General features: G+C 42.7%; 1 protein-coding gene across 1 annotated transcript in view; it reads left to right on the top strand.

The window, feature by feature from the left end:
* The window catches only part of ATP9B (ATPase, class II, type 9B), a 194,110-nt gene that overhangs the window by 138,433 nt on the left and 35,645 nt on the right, over window positions 1-20,032 (top strand). Inside the window, exon 13 of the mRNA XM_006897229.1 lies at window positions 14,918-15,060. Within this exon, the coding sequence (XP_006897291.1) occupies window positions 14,918-15,060 (143 nt within the window). The remainder of the gene's footprint in view (window positions 1-14,917; window positions 15,061-20,032) is intronic.

Genomic DNA, 20,032 nt, shown 5'->3' with positions numbered 1-20,032 from the left:
GATGATATGTTTAGCATATAGATTGAGAAGGCATGGAGGATAGGATAGGATAGGGTAGGGTAGGGTAGGCTAGGCTAGGCTAGGCTAGGATGCATCCCTGGCATACACCATTCCTGATTTTTAAATATGCAGTGTTTCCATGCTTTGTTCTGATGACTGCCTCCTGGTTCAAGTATAGGTTTCGCATAAGCACAATCAAGTGTTCTGGAATTCCTATTCTTCTCAGGAGTTAGCCACAGCTTGTGATCCACACAATCAAATGTCTTTGCATAGTCAATGAATCACAGATAGACATTTTTCTGGTACTCTCAACTTTCAGTCAAGATCCATCTAACATTAGTTATAATATTCCTAGGGCCACGGCCCCTTCTAAACCCAGCTTGCACATCTAGCAGTTCTCTGTTGATGTAATTTGAGACTTTAAAGAGGAAGCTATAATGGGCTGATACTTCGGGTGCTCTGAGATGAAGTGAACATATTTGATATAGATGTGAGTTTTTAGGATCCAGAGAACAGATTGTGGTGGTTTGAATGGAAGTTCCCCAGAAGGTATGTCCACCTAGAAACTGTGAAACTTTCCCAGAAGAGAAAGGAGTCTTTGCAGGTATAACTGAAGTGAGGATCTTGAGATGAGATCTTCATGGGCTAGAGTGACCCTGAATCTGATGACAGGTGACCATAGAAGAGAATGAGGCTGGCATTGGGGTGGGGCTAAGACTGAGAAAAACTGGATGAAATATGTTTACGGCATTGAAGTCTATGGGGGAGAGAATAGTCTAAAAGTATTATATTTTAGAGCATTATTTTTATCGGAGTATGCAATGAGGGTTGCAGAGTGGATTATATTTGGGGCTAGGGGGTGGGGTTTGGGGAGGTGCGGGGGGGATTGTGTACCAATGAGGGAGTTTTTCTTTTGCTTTTCAAGGAGAGGAGCAAATGGGGGGGAAGGTGGGAGGGGTTTGTGCAGGGAGAAGGGTACAACAATGAATGAATGGAATCCCAAAATCTCTGTAGATGTTCATTGAAATGAAAAATAAACAACCTAAATTTAAAAAAAAAGAGAGAAACTAAGTGGAGAGGCCACATTAAGATGACATAAGGTGGAGGTACCCTTGACAGCCCTAGGCTGAGAGACAGTCCCAGACAGTGTGTCTTTCAGCCTCCAGATAAACCTAGTCCTGCCATCATCTTGATTTCAGATTTGCTTCCAAATCTATGAGAAAATGCCTTCCTACCACAAGCTACACCATTGGTGGTGATTTATTATGGAAACTCCAAGAAATTAAGGCATTGCTAAAAGTCATTGTTTACAAAATCCCTTATCACCTGCTGTAGGCAACATGAAGAAGAGGTGGGCAGCACTTCTAAGAATTTCGTTTCTGAGTATTTATGTGTATTTTTTCTACATCCACTCCTTGCTAATATGATTGAGCTTCAGATGTTATGTGAAATAGAGGATGACCACATTGCATTACAAAATTGCCTCATTACCTCACTACATAACTTCCAAATTGCATTTCTGTATAACTCTCAAATTATATCATGACAGGACATTCAAGCCATAGAGAATCTTAGCCACGGTGACACCACTGCCAGTGTGACTCTTACTTCACATTTGTCTGTCCATTTCCTCCGATTGTCATAAATGTGCATGCTGGAGAATGAGATCATTGCTCCGTGCAGAGGAGGGGTTATGTGTCTCATTTGAGGAACTTCTCATTTGAATACCAGTTAAGCCTCAGACATACTAAATACTTGGTTAGTACATGGTTGTTATTATATACTTTGGAGTCAGAACTCTCATAGCTGACCCTCCAGCAGATTTTCAGAGGCAGTAAATCGCACAGGAAGAGATTTTCTGTCCTTTTCCCACAGAGCGGCTGATGGATTTGAGCCATGTGCCTTTGGGATTGCAGTGCAGCTTCTTATCACGAGGCTTCCTGAACTCCACCAGAGTTGGTAGCATAGTGCATTGTGTTTCATGTACTAAACATTTTGTTGTGTGCCTTTGGTCAATGTAATACCTGATGCTTCTGCTCACTTGTAAGTACGATCTGCTCCAGGCCAAGTGCTGGGTGATGCTGTCTGAGGACTCAGCATCAGTCAGCTACTCCTTGCCCTCAGGCTCCTAAAAGGTCAATGCGTGGCTGTGTCACATACTGTGGATTCCTGGTCAGGATCTGGTACTCACCTTGTGTGCCTTTTCTTCTCCTACAGTTTCTCTCCATCGTTGTTGTTACAACTCATTGCCCCCTTTCCACCTGTTTTTCAAAGGCAGTAAATCTCAGGGCAGGAGATTGCCCATCTTTCTCCTCTGGAGCAAACCACATTCTTTTGGTTTGGCAGTACAACTCCTTACCTCCAGGCCATTAGAGCAACCCATACTGAGATAAAAACCTAAAATGTTTATCTTGTCGCTCTTGATTAGGTATCACGCAGTTGATCCTGACACCTAGTGACTCTCTCCAGCAGAGCAGAGCATTGCCTGGCCCTGAGCTGCCTGCACACCATTGCTGGACATGAGCCCACTGCTGTAGTCATTGTGTCAGACCAAGGTGTCCTTCCTGGACAGGGCCCTCCTGATCACATGGCCAAAGGAGTGAGATAAGGCTAACTGTCCTCACTTCTTCAGTTTGATAATGACTTTGCAGGGTTTGTGGGGTTTTTTGTGTTGTTTTTTTTTAAAGTTTGGTTTGGGTATGGGTATTTTTTTTTAATTTTATACTGGTTTATTGACAAAGTTTGAATATTTTTCACACCGGGCCTTTCCCATTTCCTTCACACACACCCCTTGCCACCCATCAGATAGTGCAACCCTATGATTAACCTCCTTCCCCCCATGTGTCCATCCTCACCCTTCTGCTTCCACCATGCCCCCTCCTTGGATGCTCATACTCACTCTGCAATAATGATCTTATGCAGTATTTGTCCTTGTGGGACTGGATTCGTTCTCTCAGCATAATGCTCTTCAGTCCCTCCCAAGTCAGGTAGTAATTTACAAAATCATTGCTCCTGCGTACTGCGTAGTATTCCATCATGTGAGTGTACCATAATTTCTCAGTCCATCTGATTGTAATTAGACATCTATGCTATTTCCATGTTTTTGCAATGGTGAATAATACTGCTATGAACATTGGTGTGCAAGTCTCCATTTGTGCCTCAGTTCTCATTTTCTCGAGGTATATTCCACGCAGTGGAATAGCTGGGCCATATGGAATTTATATGTTCAGCTTTTTGAGAAAGCGCCAAACTGCCTTCCAGAATAGTTGTACCATCAACAATGTATAAGAGTTTCTATCTTGCCACATCTTCTCCAACATTTATTACTTGCTGTCCTATTAAACTTCACCACTGCTGCTCGAGTATGATGGTATCTCATTGTGGTTTTGATTTGCATCTCTCTTATTGCCAGTGATTTTGAGCACTTCTTATGTGTCTTCTGGCCATTTGAATATCTTCCTCTTTGAAAATTCTTTCCATGTCTTTTGCCCATTTTGTAACTGGGTCCTTTTCTTGTGGAGGCCCAGGAGTATTCTGTAAACTTTCGCTATGAGAACTTTGTCCACAATGATATTACCAAATGTTTGTTCCTAGTCAGTATATTTTCTTTTTATCCAGTTGGGAAAAGTTTTTGATATGCACAGAGATTTACTCTTTAGAAGGTCTCATTCATCAGTTTCATCCTCTCCAGATTGTCCAGTTCTGGCTGTATTTGGCAGTCCCTTAAAACCATAGACTAAGGCTTCTAAGCTTGATCCCAATTTGTCTCTTAAGAACTTTGTGGGTTTTGGCTTTACTCGCAGGTTTCTCATCCACCTTGAGTTAATTTTTGTGACTAGGGTGAGATGTGGATCCTGTTTCAGCTTTGTGCTGGTCAGTCCAGTTTTGCCAGCACCATTTGTTGAAAAGGTTGTCATTTCCCCATTTAATAGTTTTTATGACATTGCAGGTTTTGTTTGTAATTTTTTTATTTGTCCTCTTCTCAGAGACTGTGTCTTTTTTTTAGTCCTTTTTCTTTAATGGAAAATTTGTGCCAAAAAGAATTATTCACCATTGAACCATAACAGGAAATACCATATGATCAAGAACCATCAGTACTGAGAGAAGAAGTCAAAGCTGCGCAAAGGCACTGGCAAAAAAATAAGACCCAGAAATTGAAGGAATACCAATTGAAGTGTTTTCAGCAGACACACAGCCCTGAGTGTGCTCACTTATCTATGCCATGAAATTTGAAAGGCCACTACCTGGCCAACAAACTGGAAGAGATAACGACTTTTTGTGTCCATTTAAAAAAAAAAGTTATTTAGTGGGATGCAGAAATTATCAAGCAATATCATTAATATCACATGCAAATAAAACCTTACTGAAAATTAATCAAAACTGGTTAGACGTATATCTACAGGGAACTTTCAGAAGTCCAGGATGGATTCAGAAGAGGCCATGGCATAAGGGATATCTTTGCTGAAGTCAGATGGATCTTGATTAAAAACACCAAATACTAGAAAGATGGTTTCTTGTGTTTTACTGACTATGCAAAGGCCTTTGACTGTAGGATCATAATAAATTATAGGTAACATTGAGAAGAATGGGAATCCCAGAGCCCTTAATTGTGCTCATGTGCAACCTACACATAGACCAAAAAGCAGTTGTCTGAACAGAACAAAATAATTATGGTTGAAAATCAGAAATGCCATACATCTAGGTTGTATCATTTTATCAGAACCTATTTCAGTTTATATGCTGAATACATAATTTGAGAATCTTGATGATATGAAGAAGAATGCAGTGTCAGAATAGAAGGGATACTCATCAGCAACCTGTGTTAAACAGATAGCACAACCTTGCTTGTGAAAAGTGAAGAAGACTTGGAGCGCTCACTGAGGAAGATCAAAAACTGCAGCCTTCATTGTGGATTGCATCTCAACATCAAGAAAAGAAAACTTCTCGCCACGGGGCCAATAAGCAACATCATGATAGACAGAAGATTGAAGGAACCAAGGATGTTCCTTTACTTGACTCCACCATCAGTACTCATGGGAGCAGCATCTTATCCAAGCCGTAGTCATTGCAGTTACTTTATATCCATGTGAAAGGAGGACAGTGAGTAAGGAAGACTGAAGAACTGATGTATTTGAATTGCAGGCTTAGAGAAGAGCATTGGCTGCACCATGGACTGCCAGAAGAACAACAGCAACAACAAAAATCCTGTTAGAACTACTCTTGAAACCCTGATTCACAGCATGAACAGACTTCCAAGTATAACAAAAACCTACCACCAGGAGAGAACAAAATACATGAATGGGACCTTCTTAGTATCCAATCCCTATGCACATCAAAAAAACTTCTCCAACAGGGTAAAAAGGAAACCCACAGGCTGGGAAAAAATATTTGGCAATGACATACCTGATAAGGGACCCATATTTAAAATTTATAGACTACTCTAGCACCTCAATAAGAAAAAAGTAAACAACCCAATCGCAGAATGGGCATAAGGCATAAATAGGCACTTTACCAAAGAAGACATTTAGATGGCAAGCAAACACAAATGTTTAAAATCCCTAGCTCTAAGAGAGATGCAAATCAAAAACAACTATGAGATATCATCTCACCCCAGTAATAATAACCAAGTTCAGCAGAGCAGCAAACAACAAATGCTAGCAAGTTTAAGGAGAGATTGGAACTATTGTACTCACTGCTAGTAAGAATGTAAAATGATGGAACCACTATGGAAGGCAGTCTGTAACTTTCTTAAAAAGTTAGAAATAGAAATACCATTTGACCCAGAAATTCCATTACGGGGAATATACCCTAAAGAAACCAGAGCTGTGACTCAAACAGAGGTATGTGCACCCATGCTTATTGCTGTGTTATTTGCAATAGCAAAGAGATAGAGGCAACAACCTAAATGCCCATCAGCAGATGAATGGATAAAAAAAGCCTTGGTACATTTGCACAGTGGAATATTACACTGCACTGAAAACCAGAGAACGTGTAAAACATTACACAACATTTGTAACCCTAGAAGACATTATGTTGAGTGAAATATCTGTCACAAAAGGAGAAATACTACATAACACCACTCTTATAAAGCAGGACTGACATAGAGGGGTAGAAGGATAGTGGGTAGATAATGAACACTGCATTGGAACACATGGAGGGGGGGAACTGTTCAAAAGGAATTTATGATTAGTCATTATGTGTATGACAACAGTCCAGAATAAGAGGTGCACTGCAAAGTGGACTGGAGGAGGGGGAGGGAAAAATTGTGAAACAGTGAATGAGTGGAAATCCAACTTCTCTGTAAACTTTTGTTAAAATCCCAATAAAATAAAGAAAACGGGGTAAAAAGCCTATGTTAGAAGAATTCTAAACAGAGTTCTCTTTAGAGGAAAGAACAGTGAGTCTTCACCTCACATTCTTTGGGTATGTTGTTGAGAAAGGCCAGTGTCTAGAAAAGAATATCATGCATGGAAAGTTGTAGATCAGAGAAGGAGATGGAATCCCTCATCAGGGCCAATTGGCATAATGACCACAACAGTGGCCTTGAGCACAGTGGTGATTTTGGAGATGGCACGGATGGGGCAAGGTTTGGATCTGTTGTATGCAGGTCTGCACCTAACATCAAACAGCAGTTCTTCACAAGAGGTAGATGTTATGTGTCGTCAAGTCTCCTGTGACTTATAGTGTCCCTATGCACAATAGCTCCGAACCCTGTTCTGTCCTGAGCCGATCTCCCTGTCTCCAACACACCTCCCTTAGTGACCCAGTCACTGTGTCAATACTTCTCATCCAGGATCTTCCTCTTCTGCATTGTCCTGCCACCTTTCCAAGAACTGGTCCCTCCAGGCAACATGCCCCAGGTATGCGAGATAGAGTTTCAAAATCCTTACCTCCAGAGAGCAACTTGGTTCCACCCTCTCTAGGATAAACCTGTGTGTTCTCTTGGCAATCCATGGTGTGCTCAACATTCTTCTCCAGCACCACAACTTAAAGGCATCTATTCTACTGCCATCATGTTTATTCTTTATCCAGCTCTCTGGTGCATAGCAAGTAATTGCGAAGACCATGGCCTGGATCAGGTGCACATTAGTCTCTAGATTGACGTCTTTGCACTTCAGCACTCCAGAGAGGTCCCCGACTTTCCTAATCCAGTTCACTTTTTTTATTTCTTGGCTGCTGTTTCCAAGAGTTTAAATTGTGGACCTGAGAGAGCTAAAATTGTTGACAATGTCTTCTTTTCTCCATCTATCATGGTGCTGCCAGTTGGCCCAGTGGTGAGAATCTTTGTTTTCTTGATACTGAGCTTCAGTCCATATTGAAGACTGAAATAGTCCTTGACTTTCTGCAGCAGATACTTCAGGTCCTGCTCAGTTTCAGCAAGCAAGGTCGTGTCATCAGCATAACGCAAGTTATTGGTGTGCAGTTCAAACCCACCAGTTGCTCCGTGAGAGAAGGATGGGTGGTCTCCTGTGTGATTAACTGCCTCTGAAAACCTGCTGAAGAATCAGCTATCGGTTCTGACTCAACCATGCACAACAAAATGTTATTATTAGAGGTGTCAGATTTCCCCAGACCATCCTTCCTAGTCCGCAGCATATTGTCCTCTGTGTACACTGCGGCTGGCCTGGCCTATGCTGTTTCAGGTTTTGTCTGTTCATACCTCTCATCTACTTACCTCCGACTTACCCATTTTCCTGGCTGTTAGAACACGCATTCCCTGTGTGTGAGTGCCTCACTTTGAAGCTCCTGGGAGTCGTTTTTTTGCTGCAGATTTCCGGATTTAGCAGAGAATGCCAAGCTATTTTTCAACATGATCACACCCACTTACAGTTCCAACAATAATATAGAGACTACTCCATGTCTTCTGCAGTTTTTATTCCCCCCCTTCCAAGTGGACAGTGACATGAACAACTCTGCCAGCAGGTACTGGATGTTTGAGTTTTCTATTAGTGACCTGCCTGCCCACTCTGGGCGTTTGTCATTATGTATGCCTTCTGGGTACTAAACTGTTCGCAGTTGCTGATATTTTCCCAAATCGATAGCCTTTATTTGCTTTCCCCATGCTGAAGTGATGGGAAAAAAATTGTTCATTTTACTTAGTGGCCTTATAAGTCTTTCACTGTCACCACTTTGTCGTTTTAGAAATCCTTATCTCACAAAATGAAGTTACCCTCCTAAATCATCTTCTCGGCTAACAGCTTTGACTTTGACCATTGGAACTGGGCTTTGTATTTGGTGTGAAGTAGGGGCTTTGGTGAGTTCCCAGGTGATGCAAACTACAAGTTGTAGGTTTGAACTCAAATAGAGATGCACAGGAAGACAGGTGGATGTGGTTGACTCCTGAAAAGCTCTGCCATTGACTGACCTGTAGCGAAGCCCTGGAGTGACACAGAGGCCACCAGAGTTGACTGGACAGCTAATGTCAGGGATTCCAAGGACAGCTTTTCCCAGGTGAGTGCTAACTCAGCACCCTTCCGGAAGACACTCCTTTGCCAGAGCATTAATCCATCTCTGGGTACCACTACGGACATGTGATGGTCTAGTGGTAAGGAGTTGTGCTGCTAACCCAAAGGCACAGGGTTCAATTCCAACATCTGCTTTAGGAGAGAAAGATACGTGATCTCCCATGTAAGTTATAGCCTCTGATAAGCTGCTGGAGGGTCGGCAAAGAGTCAGTACTAACTCAACTCAGCTCGTAGGGAGCTGCACTGCTAACAGGTGAAGGCCACACCTCTGGCAGTTCAATACCACCCACAGTGTTTGAGAGAAAGACAAGTGTGCGTCTCCATTTTTATTTACAGCCACTGGAAACCCACGTCAGGGTCAGCTGTGAGTGGGTACAACTTATCACTTTTAGTCAGTGAGATTTTAGAGAGTGTGCACGTGCCCTGCCCTTCACACATGTGTGCTCTGCTCTGTGTGCATACTCTGCCCTGTGTGTGTGTGCTCTGCCCACGTGCTCTGCTCTATGAGGTGCTCTTTGCGTGCATGCTCTCTTTGCATGTGTGCTCTGCTCTCTTTGCGTGCATGCTCTCTTTACGCATGTGCTCTGCTCTCTTTGTGCACTTGCTCTCTTTGTACACATGCTCTTTGCACATTTGCACATGTGCTCTCTCTGTGCACATGCTCAGCTTTGCGTGTGTGCTCTCTTTGTGCACGTGCTCTCTGCACGTGTGCTCTGCTCTCTTTACCTGCGTGCTCTCTTTGTGCGCATGCTCTCTGCACGTGTGCTCTGCTCTCTTTGCACGTGTGTGCTGTGCTCTCTGCGCATGTGCTCTGCTCTCTTTGCCCGCATGCTCTCTGCATGTGTGCTCTGCTCTCTTTGTGCGCTGCTCTCTGCGCGTGTGTTCTCTGCATGTGTGCTCTGCTCTTTCTGCATGTTTGCTCTGCCCTCTGCGCATGTGCTCTGCTCTCTTTGCACACGTGCTCTCTGCACGTGTGCTCTGCTCTCTTTGCACACATGCTTTCTGTGCGTGTGCTCTGCTCTCTTTGTGAGCATGCTTTGCTCTCTTTGCATGCATGCTCTCTGCACGTGTGCTCTGCTCTCTTTCCACGTGTGCTCTTTTTGCACGTGTGTTCTCTTTGCGTGTGCTCTGCTCTCTTTGCACACATGCTCTGCTCTCTGTATGCGTGCTCTCTTTGCACACATGCTTTCTTTGCATGTGTGCTCTGCTCTCTTCACATGCGTGCTTTCTTTATGCACGTGCTCTCTTTGCACGTGTGCTCTGCTCTTTTTGCATGTGTGTGCTCTTTGCTTGCGTGCTCTCTTTGCACTCATGCTCTCTTTGCGGGAGTGCTCTGCCCTTCGTGCACTCTCGTGCTCTCTTTGCGCACGTGCTCTCTTTGTAGGGGTGCTCTGCCCTTCGTGCACTCTCATGCTCTGCTTGGTGATTGGGAGCAGGAAACACAGGTGTCCTTGGTAAACCCTGGCTCATTGGCACTGTCTTAGCTTTTCTTGGTCCTCACATTTACAATACTGAGTTCCCCAGGCCATGAACTTGGCATGTCTCTTCGTGTCACACAGGTCTCCTTTTAAAATTTTCACCAGAGAAATCTTGCCAGCTTTTCTCAGCTATTGATTTTTAAATGTTATTGTAAATAGTATCTGTTTTAAAAAGAAGTATTTTCTATTTATTGCTTACACACATAAAATTGATTTTTAGAAAGTAGTTGAATCCAACAATTTTGTGACTTCTCTATTGATTGCAGTCATTAAGCTAGACTGTCTTGCATTTTCTCTATACATAATTACCTTGATAAATCCTGCCAGCTTTACTTTCCCCTTCCAAGTCCTTTCTATGGCATTTTCCTTGTTTCTTTTAGACAAGCAGAGACAGACAGGATGTTAAATAGAAGTAGTGGCACAAGATGGGTCCCAGACACACAGCTCCCAGCATCCATCAGATGTGGCAGATTTGAATAAAAATTCTTTTGTGTATCAGGGAAGTTTCTTGTATTCCTGCTTTGCTAATAAGTTTTTTTAAAAATCATGAATTTAAAAAAATAATTGTGAATGCATATTAAACATTTTTTAAAAACATTATCTTCTGAATCTGTGGCAAACTTTACGTTTTTCTTCTTCCCCTCTTTCTCACAAGCCTTCCCAGTGCCCAGCTTTGCAGCGTGGTGGTAGGTGGTGTGGTGGAAGGAAGAAGCGGGGGGTACAGCTCTAGTCAGACTGCCACACTCATTAAGGAGATGTGGTTGTGTTTTTATTTTGCTTTGTTGGTTGAGGAAAGAAAGGGAGAGAACAAGTTAACCCAGACTGTGTGGGTGCTCATATACACAGGTGAAGGGAGGACAGGTGCAACAGGAAGCAGTGGCCATGTGGAAACCCCATCAGTGTCAGATACACTTCCCTCTGCCCTCTGGGGCCATGGAACGTGGACACAGAATAAGATGAACTAGCATTGTTTCTCCCAACCTTATACTTTATAAAGAAAAGCTCGATTACTGTTGCTGAATCCTCTCATGAATGTGACTTCTGTCTTGCTAGGCTTGGGATGTCTAAAAATAAGTTACCCTTCGAAGGGGTGCCTGGCAATTATTTTTGGTAGATGCTCTCCCTGAGAAGGTGTGAGTGTCCTCCTGACACCTGAGCCCTGAAATCCAGCTCGCACTGGGAGTCTCCAGGGTGAAGCATAGATTCCAGCAAAGTTCCTGCTCCTTCAGGGAGGTCATTCAGCTGATAGGACCTAGAGGGTCCATGGGCCAAATGGCCCACCCCAGCTTAGAGCATGTTCCTGCCTACTGCACTCCTGGAAGCAGGATGGGGTTCCCATCACCGATCCTGTTGTTATTTTGAACTTTTTCCTGATTATGTTCTGGTCATGGTCATACTTGCCTCTGGGCTTAGGTAACCATCTGAGCATCAGGAGATTGTCCACTACTGGAAGGGGCCTCATGGTGACAGCTGTTGCTAAATGAGCAATATTAGGAACCCTAACGGGTGGCTCCTTGGAGGCAAGGATTCTGAGGCTCCATCTAACATACTTTGGACATGTTGTAAGGAGAGACCGGTCCTTGGAGAGGGGCATCATGCTTGGGAGGGTAGAGGGACAGCGCAGGAGGTGAAGGCCCTCTATGAGGTGGATTGATTCACTGACTGGGGTAAACGGGATGGGAGTGTCAGAGACAGTGTGATTGGCACAGGACAGAGCAGAATTTAGGGCTGTTGTACATAGGGTCACTATGAATCGCAGGTGACTCGACGGCACATAACAGCAACAACGTATCATTCCATTTCCAGCCTTATTTCTGTCGCCAACTCCATATTTTCCAGTTACCACTCCTTATTTCCAAGTTTTGCATTCCAGTCACCCATTATTATTAATAGTATCTTGGTTCAGTCTATATCAGAATGCAGAAGTTGACATAGTGGTGGTGGTGGTGGTGGTGGTGGTGTGCTGTTGAGTGGGAACTGAACCATAGCAGAACCTCCAGCAAGTTTTCAGGGGTAGTAAATCGCACAGGAGGAGATTGCCATCCTTCTCCTGTGAAACAGCAGGTGGATTCAATCTCTGTGCCTTTGGGATTGTAGCGCAGCTTCTTACCACTCAGCCACTAGAGCACCAGTTGGTGGCGGTGGTTATTGTTAGGTTCCATCAAGTTGAGGACAATTCATTATGACCCTTTGAATAACAGATCTGAACCCTGTCGTGACTGTGGATCCAAGTGAGATGAACTCCTTAGAAATCTCCATTTTTATTTATTAGTGTGTTTGCTATTGGTACAGTTGTGAGGCTCTTTGTGGGGTTTTTAAATATTGTGTGCAATCCTTATTTATAGCTGTGTTAATTATTTACAGTTGTGTTGCAGTCCTTCCAGTCCTCCTTATGTTCCGCAAACAAGCTTGTTAATTTACATATCACAGGTTATTGAGGAATCTTCGTCCAATCCTGATGCCACAGTCTTCACCTTCTCAGATTATTTGCTCAGCATACAGATTAAATAAGTGAAAGAATACATCTCTGTTGTATACTTTTTCTGATTTAAACCACACAGAATTTCTTGTTCTCTCCCAGCAACTGCCTATTGGTCTGTGTTCAAGTTCTGCATTAACTCAGTTAAGCATTCACAAATTTCTCCTCAGTGTTCTTTCTCCTTCTGATCTTGATACCACATTCCTTTTCATAGAGTCCAGTTTCTTGAATAATTTGCTCAACATACAGATTGAATAGGTAGAGAGAATATAACCCTGCCACACTCCCTTCTTAATTTTAAACCATGCTGTGTTTCCCTGCTCTGTTTGCAAAACACCCTCCTGGTCCAGGTATAGGTTTCGCATGAGCACAGTAATGTGCTCTGGGATTCCCATTCTTGTCAGCTACAACTTATTATGATCCACATAGTCAAATACCTTTGCATAATCAACAAAGCACAAATAGACATTCTTCTGGTATTCTCTACTTTTAGCCAGGATCGATCTCACATCAGCAGTGATACTCCTGGTGCCATAGCCTCTTCGAAATCCTGCTTGAATTTCTGGCAGTTCCGTATCTATATACTGTTCTGGCATTTTTGCATGATCTTCAGCAGTATTTTGCTTGCAGGTGATAGTAATGATATTATTTGGTAATTTCCACATCCTGTTGGATCACCTTTCTTGGAAATAGGAACAATTATGAACCTTTTCCAATCCATTGACCAGACAGCTGTCATCCAAATTTCCTGGCATAGACTGGTGAGCACATCCAAGGCTGCTTCTATTAACTGAAACAAGTCAGTTGTATCCCATCGATTCCTGGGACCTTATTTTTTACCAATGCCTTAAATGCATCTTTCACTTTCTCATTCATTACCATTGGCTCTTGTTCATATGATACTTCCTGAAACTTTTCAGTATCAATCAGTTCTTTTTGGTACAGTGATTCTGTGGTTTCCTTCCATCTTCTTTTGATGCTTTCTGGGTCATTTAATATATTGCCAAAAACATCTTTCCATATTTCGGCTCAAGGTTTAAATTTGTTTTTCAGTTCTCTCAGCTTGAGAAATACAGAGCGAGTTCTTTTCTTCTCATTCTCCAGTTCAGCTCTCTGCACATTCCTTATAATCCTCTGCCTTGTCCACCTGAGCTGCCCTTTGAATCTTCTGTTCAGCTGGTTTACTTCGGTATGTTTTCCTTTGTTTTGGCTTCTTGACACTTTAGTGCAATTTTCAGAGTCTCTTCTGACATCCATTTCGGTTTTTTTCTTCTCCTCTATCTTTGTGGTGACATTTTGCTCTCTTTCTCCCACAACTCATCCTGTGTTACGCAGATGACACAACCTTACTTGCCGAAGTGAGGAGGACTTGAAGCACTTGTTGCAGAAGATCAAGGAATGCCCTTTCAGTATGGATTGCATCTCAGTGTCAAGAAAACAAGCTGAGGCTGCTCTGATTTGCAAAGCAGAAGGCTGTTCTACAGCCCAGGTCACTGAGCCCAGCCATCTGTGAGCACTGTCCCTACCTCCTCTCCTTGTCCTCCCACTGCAGATGTTTTTCTGACTGCTAGAATGTGCACCCAGTTCACGAGTCAGGGGGACATACTTGGCCGCTCAAAAAGACTCGCCATCGTTAGCTCACCTCGCTACCAATGTTTTCCTATCTGTTGAACCTGATTCAGGTGTCTTACTGCTTTCTTTTTCTTTCTTTCTTTTTTTTTTTTAACCTTTAAAGTTTTAACATCTGGAAATTTCGACTTCTTGGGAATATTTAACCCTCTTGTCTTCACCTTTAAGTTGAAGTGTGATTGTGTTGAGCCCATTGGATGTAGCATGATCTCCTTACTGCTTTGTAAGTTATCATCATCATCTCAGAGACCATAGAGTGAAAGCAAACACTGTAACATTCTTAACATGAAAGAGTGATGTCTTTCTCATTATTTCTGCTGCTGCTTCAAAGACAGGTCATCACAGAGGGTCAGCCCTCGATGCAGACTGTTAGGAAAGTAAGCACCATCCTGACCACTGGTAAAGCAACAGCAGGTGACCGACCCCATTTCGCAAGCATGTTTTTTCCACAAAGAAGCTCTTTTGCAGCGAGCAGTGTAGAGCTGTCAGTGGCAACTGCTGATGTCCAGATGGTCAAGTGCTTTCCTGTCCACCGAGACCCTTCAGTACAAGGGCTCTAATCTGCGTGAGAGGGTTGTCTGGGGCGAAAGGGAGTCTTGCTGGAGCACACTGCCTTTCTCCTTTCCTCCTCACATGAACCTTGACTAAGAAGAGTCATTTCACAGTCATCTGCAAACACCTGGGGTATAAACATTTAGTACTTGAATGTGAACTTGAAATTCACTTAAAATCCAAAATCTGGTTATTATCACTTTACATCAATATACAATTCTTAGAGATTCACAAATTCAATGAAATTGAAAGCATTAAGTAAAAATAATTTGTGGTGTGGGTTCACTGAATGTTGTTATGGTTTCATTTGGCAGCTTACGAGTGAACTTGGACATGGGCAAAGCAGCATATGGGTGGTTGATGATGAGAGATGGGAACATCCCAGGAACAGTCGTCCGCACCAGCACCATCCCCGAAGAGCTGGGCCGCCTGGTGTACTTACTGACGGACAAGACAGGTACCAATGACAGTGTGTCTCTTTCCATGTGTCAGCATCTCATCAAAAAGTGTCATTCCTGTGATGGAACAGAATGTTGCATTTGTTTTCAGAGGTTTTTAGACCTGTGAAAACTGCCACACAACTTAGTCTTCATCTCAGACATACACAGTGTCATCAGAATCAGCAAAATATTAGATTCTTGGAGATTTAATTACCTGCTCTGTCAATTTGAATTTTCTACTAACTTGTGATTGCTTTCTAATTGCCTTTATAACACCTCTCTAGTGGCATCTTAGGAGCAAAAATGGCATGTTTCCTTATTATAGAATGATACTTGTGGGCTATTAGGAGAAAATGACAATAAGATACATGAATTTGGTATTTTGACAATAACATTCTCCTAAAGAGCTTCCCACATTAAGGCTCCATGAACAAAATTCTTTTCCTCTTTATTTTGTTGGTTTTCATCAAAGAACTCACACAACTTTGTGATGTACTGATAAATAAAAGATAAATTAAAGTCAAGACTGTGGCAAAGGGTCTACATGGGCCTTGAAGTCACTCCTTAGTGATTCAGTAAATTCTTAGTAATGCTTTATGATCTCAAAATAAAAGAGTGGCTATTTAACATGGTCATGAAACAAAACCTCCTTTCTAGTCATAAAATATTAGAAACCCCACTACTTTGGTTATTAAGAAAAAGACCAAGAAGCCTGGTGACAGTGCTGGTATTTAACATTCTTGTGTGGTGGTGTCCATTGTGGTGAGACAGGAAACAGGAACAAGATGCACAACTCAGAGCAGGAAGTGCAGAGACAACTATAACCAAGGAAGTCAGCTGCCACCTGTTGCGATTAATGGAGCCCAAAGTGGCTGCTCAGAGTGAGGGAAGCAGAAGAACCCCCCATACTTGATCGAGAGGTCCAGTCACAGCCACTTAAGTACCTCTGTGAAGCATCAGGCTGAGCAGCATGGAGAGCGTGTTATGAGAAGATGACAGGGCAGAGCTGAGGAATATGGGTGATGAATTAGGAGAACAAGCTGTGTCCTGGACCTTCTAAGAGTCCTATCCTGAGATGTTGGCTCTTAGGGACCTGAGACCAGCACAGCTCTGGTGAGTGGCCGGCAACCACAAGGTTTGGTTTGGTTTGGTCAGGACTATCTTTTGGAGACGGTGGAGACTTAACTGAGTAAGAATAACACTTGTGAATCCTTATAGCACAAGAAGATAGTGTTTTAGGGTTCACAGAGGTAGCCTGAGAAATAGCAGGCTTCTTCCTTCCCAGCCTCCAGAAGCATTTTCAAAGTCTGCAATACTAGATAGCAAGAAAGTACAAGAAATTGGATTGCTTTTTAACGAAACAAATTCAGAGGGAGACCCTATTAAGAAGTTTTTCAGAAAGCGTGTCTTAGGGGAGTGCTGGGTTTGGAGCGAGCAGTGAGAGTTGAAGTGAGGAGTCACAGCACCTGTAGCTGAAGGACACTCATGAAGCAGCTCTGAGGTCTAATCTTCCAGACCTTGAAATGCACATGACTTCTCCACATGCATGCACTCTAAACACGATGGTGGGTCACTTGTAGCAGAACCACAGGCGGCCAGACTCTAAGTAAATACAACTTTGGGGGAAATCGATGCCTAACACTGCAGAAGAAATCACACCCAACCCTGCACTAATCATATGGTCAGGCGTAGAAAACCAGACAGTGAGGATGAAGGCATATCCATAGGAACAAGAGGGCTGTTCTGGGATGCACACTCAGAGACTATTGTGGAGAAGACACTGAGGCGTGCACAGGGAGATTGTGATGATGGAGTGCTTTGCTGTGGACCTCAGGGTTGTAGCTGAACCGCATTTCTGCATCCTAGCAACAACTGGGAAACTTAACAGTAAAAATGTCAATTACAATACCAACAACAAGTCTAACGTGATTGAAAAGTAAATCCAAACAAAATGTGTTGATAATAGGCTTACCTGTAGGAGTACAAATTTTAAAATGTGTAGGTTTTAAATGTGCAAAAATCAAGAAGAGTTAACTAAACAAGTACGCATGTTGTTTCCACAAATAGACTATTTTGCAGATTTAAAAACATTGTTTCTCTTAACATTAGAAAGTCATGTGTTTACAAGTATGGGAGAATCAATCACTGTTGATGAGGGTGTAAGGAGGCGGGTGCTGCTTGTTATTATGTGCTGTCGAGTTGCCTGTCACTCATAGCGACCCTGTGTACAACAGCCCTGAGCCCTGTTCTGTCCTGTGCCACTCTCACTGTCTCTGACACACCTGCCCCCGTTACCCCAGTCACTGAATCAATCCACCTCATCGAGGGTCTTTCTTTCTTGCACTGTCTCTCCACCCTCCCAAGCAAGATGCCCCTCTCCAAGGACTGTTCCCTCCTTGCAGTATGTCAAAAGTATGCCAGACCAAGCTTCAGAGTCCTTGCCTCAAAGGAGCAGCCTGATTTCACCCTCTCTAGGATGAAACTGTTTCTTCTCCTAGCAGTCCATGGTATTTTCAATACTCTTCTCCAGCACCACAGCTCACAGACATCAGTTCTTCTTCTATCAACCCTCGTCATTGTCCAGACTTCTGACACTTAGCAAGTAATTACAAAGACCATGGCCTGGATCAATCACACCTTAGTCTCTAGACTCACATTGTTGCTCTTCAGTACTTTGGAGAGGTCTCTGACAACAGACTTTGCCAGTGCATTTGACAGAGACCTCTCTCTCAAGTTGGCTTAGCTCCTTATTATGACATTCTGACATTACCAAGCCACATGCACCCAGGTGCCCTCGAACTTAGAACAAACCTCTGGAATGTGCACACAGCCGGGTGCCTCAAGTTTAGAACCAGTTCCTGGAGTACACACAGTCAGATGCCCTTGAGCGTCACACCTCTGTTGTGCATTGAGGAAGAGTTTACTGGAGACATACAGATATACTCAGTGTTACTCCGACTAGTCAGAGTCACTGTCTGGACAGCACACAGGAAGTTCATCAGCAGTAGAATGGATAAATTGGGGACTATTGTGTCTTAATACTAAACAGCCTTGTAAGGAAATGCAAATACTTACATCATCATGAATGGATTTTAGAATAGAATGTTGAAGACTCAAAGCTCGAAAGAAAATGTTTAACCAGATTTCTTTTATCTGGAGTTAAAGCAAAAAAGCAATGTAATTTTTAGAGATAAGTAAATGAAAAAACTTTACATTTTTTTAAAGTTAAAAGAAAAAGTATATTTATACAAGTAAGAACCAAAAAAAACCAAAAAAACAGATGGCATTTTAAGGTTCAATCCTAAATGTTGTCGTTGTTGTTGTTGTTGAATGCCAGAGTCGGAACTGACCCATAGCTGACCCTCCTTAGCAAAATACAGAAAGGAAAAAAATGCCTGCAGTACAAGGGGAAAAATCAGTTAAATCAGCTATTGTTAAAGGAAAATGTCAACACATCTCTATAATCCCAACAGGCACAACACTAGCCACAGTAAAGAAGATTTAAATAGCAGAGTGATCAGGTTTGAACTCATGGACATAGAGAGAAAGTTTATCCCATAATCAGAGAATACGTTTTCTTGTCAAACGTACATGCAGTATTTACAACAATTGACACCCATTTGGACATGGACCAAGTTCCCAAAAACACCAAAGAGTGAGTACACTGGATTACAGTAAGAATTTGATTGATTTGCTGATTAAAAGTTAGACATTATTAGCAAAGCTTAATATTTAAATCACCACAGTTTTGAAATTCAGCACACTTAGCATACAGGTCAAGAAGGAGTACCCAGCACCAATAGTAAAGTTCAACAGGGCAACAAACAACAAATGCTGGTGAGGTTGTGGAGAGACTGGAACTCTTCTTCATTGCTGGTGGGAATGTAAAATGATGCAGCCACCATGGAAGGCAGTCTGGTGCTTTCTCAAAAAAAGTGGAAATAGAAATACTGTTTGACCTAGCAATTCCACTACTGAGAATGTACCCTAAAGAGCTTCAACTCAAACAGATGTCTGCCCACCCATTTTTATTGCGGTGTTATTCACAATAGCAAAGAGATGAAAGCAACCGAAGAAGTGCTTATCAACAAACAAATGGATAGAAAAACTATGGTACATTCTCACAATGGAATATTATGCAGCACTGAAAAACAGTGAACTAGTGAAACATTACACAACTTGGGGGAACCTGGAGGACATTATGATGAACAAAATATTTCAGTCACAAAAGGAGAAATACTGCATAACACTGCTGTTATAAAATAAGACAGACATGAGGGGCTTGGGGAGAGAATGGGAAAAGAGTGGATGGATAATGAATGCTGTGTTAGAACAGATGAGGGGAAAAACTGTCCAAAAGGAATATATGATTAGGCATTATATGTGTGACAACAGTATGCAATAAGGAGTACATAGCGGGGTGGGCTGGGAGACAGGATGAGGTCGGAAGACAATGTGCAACAATGGAAATTTAAAAAAAATACAATAAAAATCTGTGATTACACAAAAGTAGAACTTTGAGGATGCTTCATGCCTTAAATGCTTTAGTGAGGGAGAGGGGTTGGAGAAAACCAAGTCTAAATTATCTAAATGTCAATTTAGGAATAACAAAGATGGTTCCTAAAAGAGCAGAAGGCAGATTTTAAAGATCAGAGCAATCATTAATGGCTTAGTAAGCAAATAGAGCCTGTCGGTCCTTTGAAAAAAATGTAACAAAATAAACATTCCTCTATGTTTTGAGCTATTACAAGTTCTCTCTGAGTCAACTCCAAGACACCCCACAGCAAGAACAACCAGTGCAGGGAGCGGTGGGCAACAGGGGAGAGGAGGTGGGAAGAGGGCACAACTGGGACATTTCTGGGTGTGGTGGGGTGTGAGCACAGCTGGGATGTTCGTGGGTGTGCACGGGGTGTGAGCACAGCTGGGATGTTCGTGGGTGTGCACGGGGTGTGAGCACAGCTGGGACGTTTGTGGGTGTGCATGGGTGTG

Source organism: Elephantulus edwardii, unplaced genomic scaffold, assembly GCF_000299155.1.
Source record: "Elephantulus edwardii isolate Elephantulus edwardi_28Jun2011 unplaced genomic scaffold, EleEdw1.0 scaffold00207, whole genome shotgun sequence".
Taxonomy (NCBI): Eukaryota; Metazoa; Chordata; class Mammalia; order Macroscelidea; family Macroscelididae; genus Elephantulus; species Elephantulus edwardii.
This window is presented reverse-complemented; position numbering and strand designations above follow the sequence as displayed.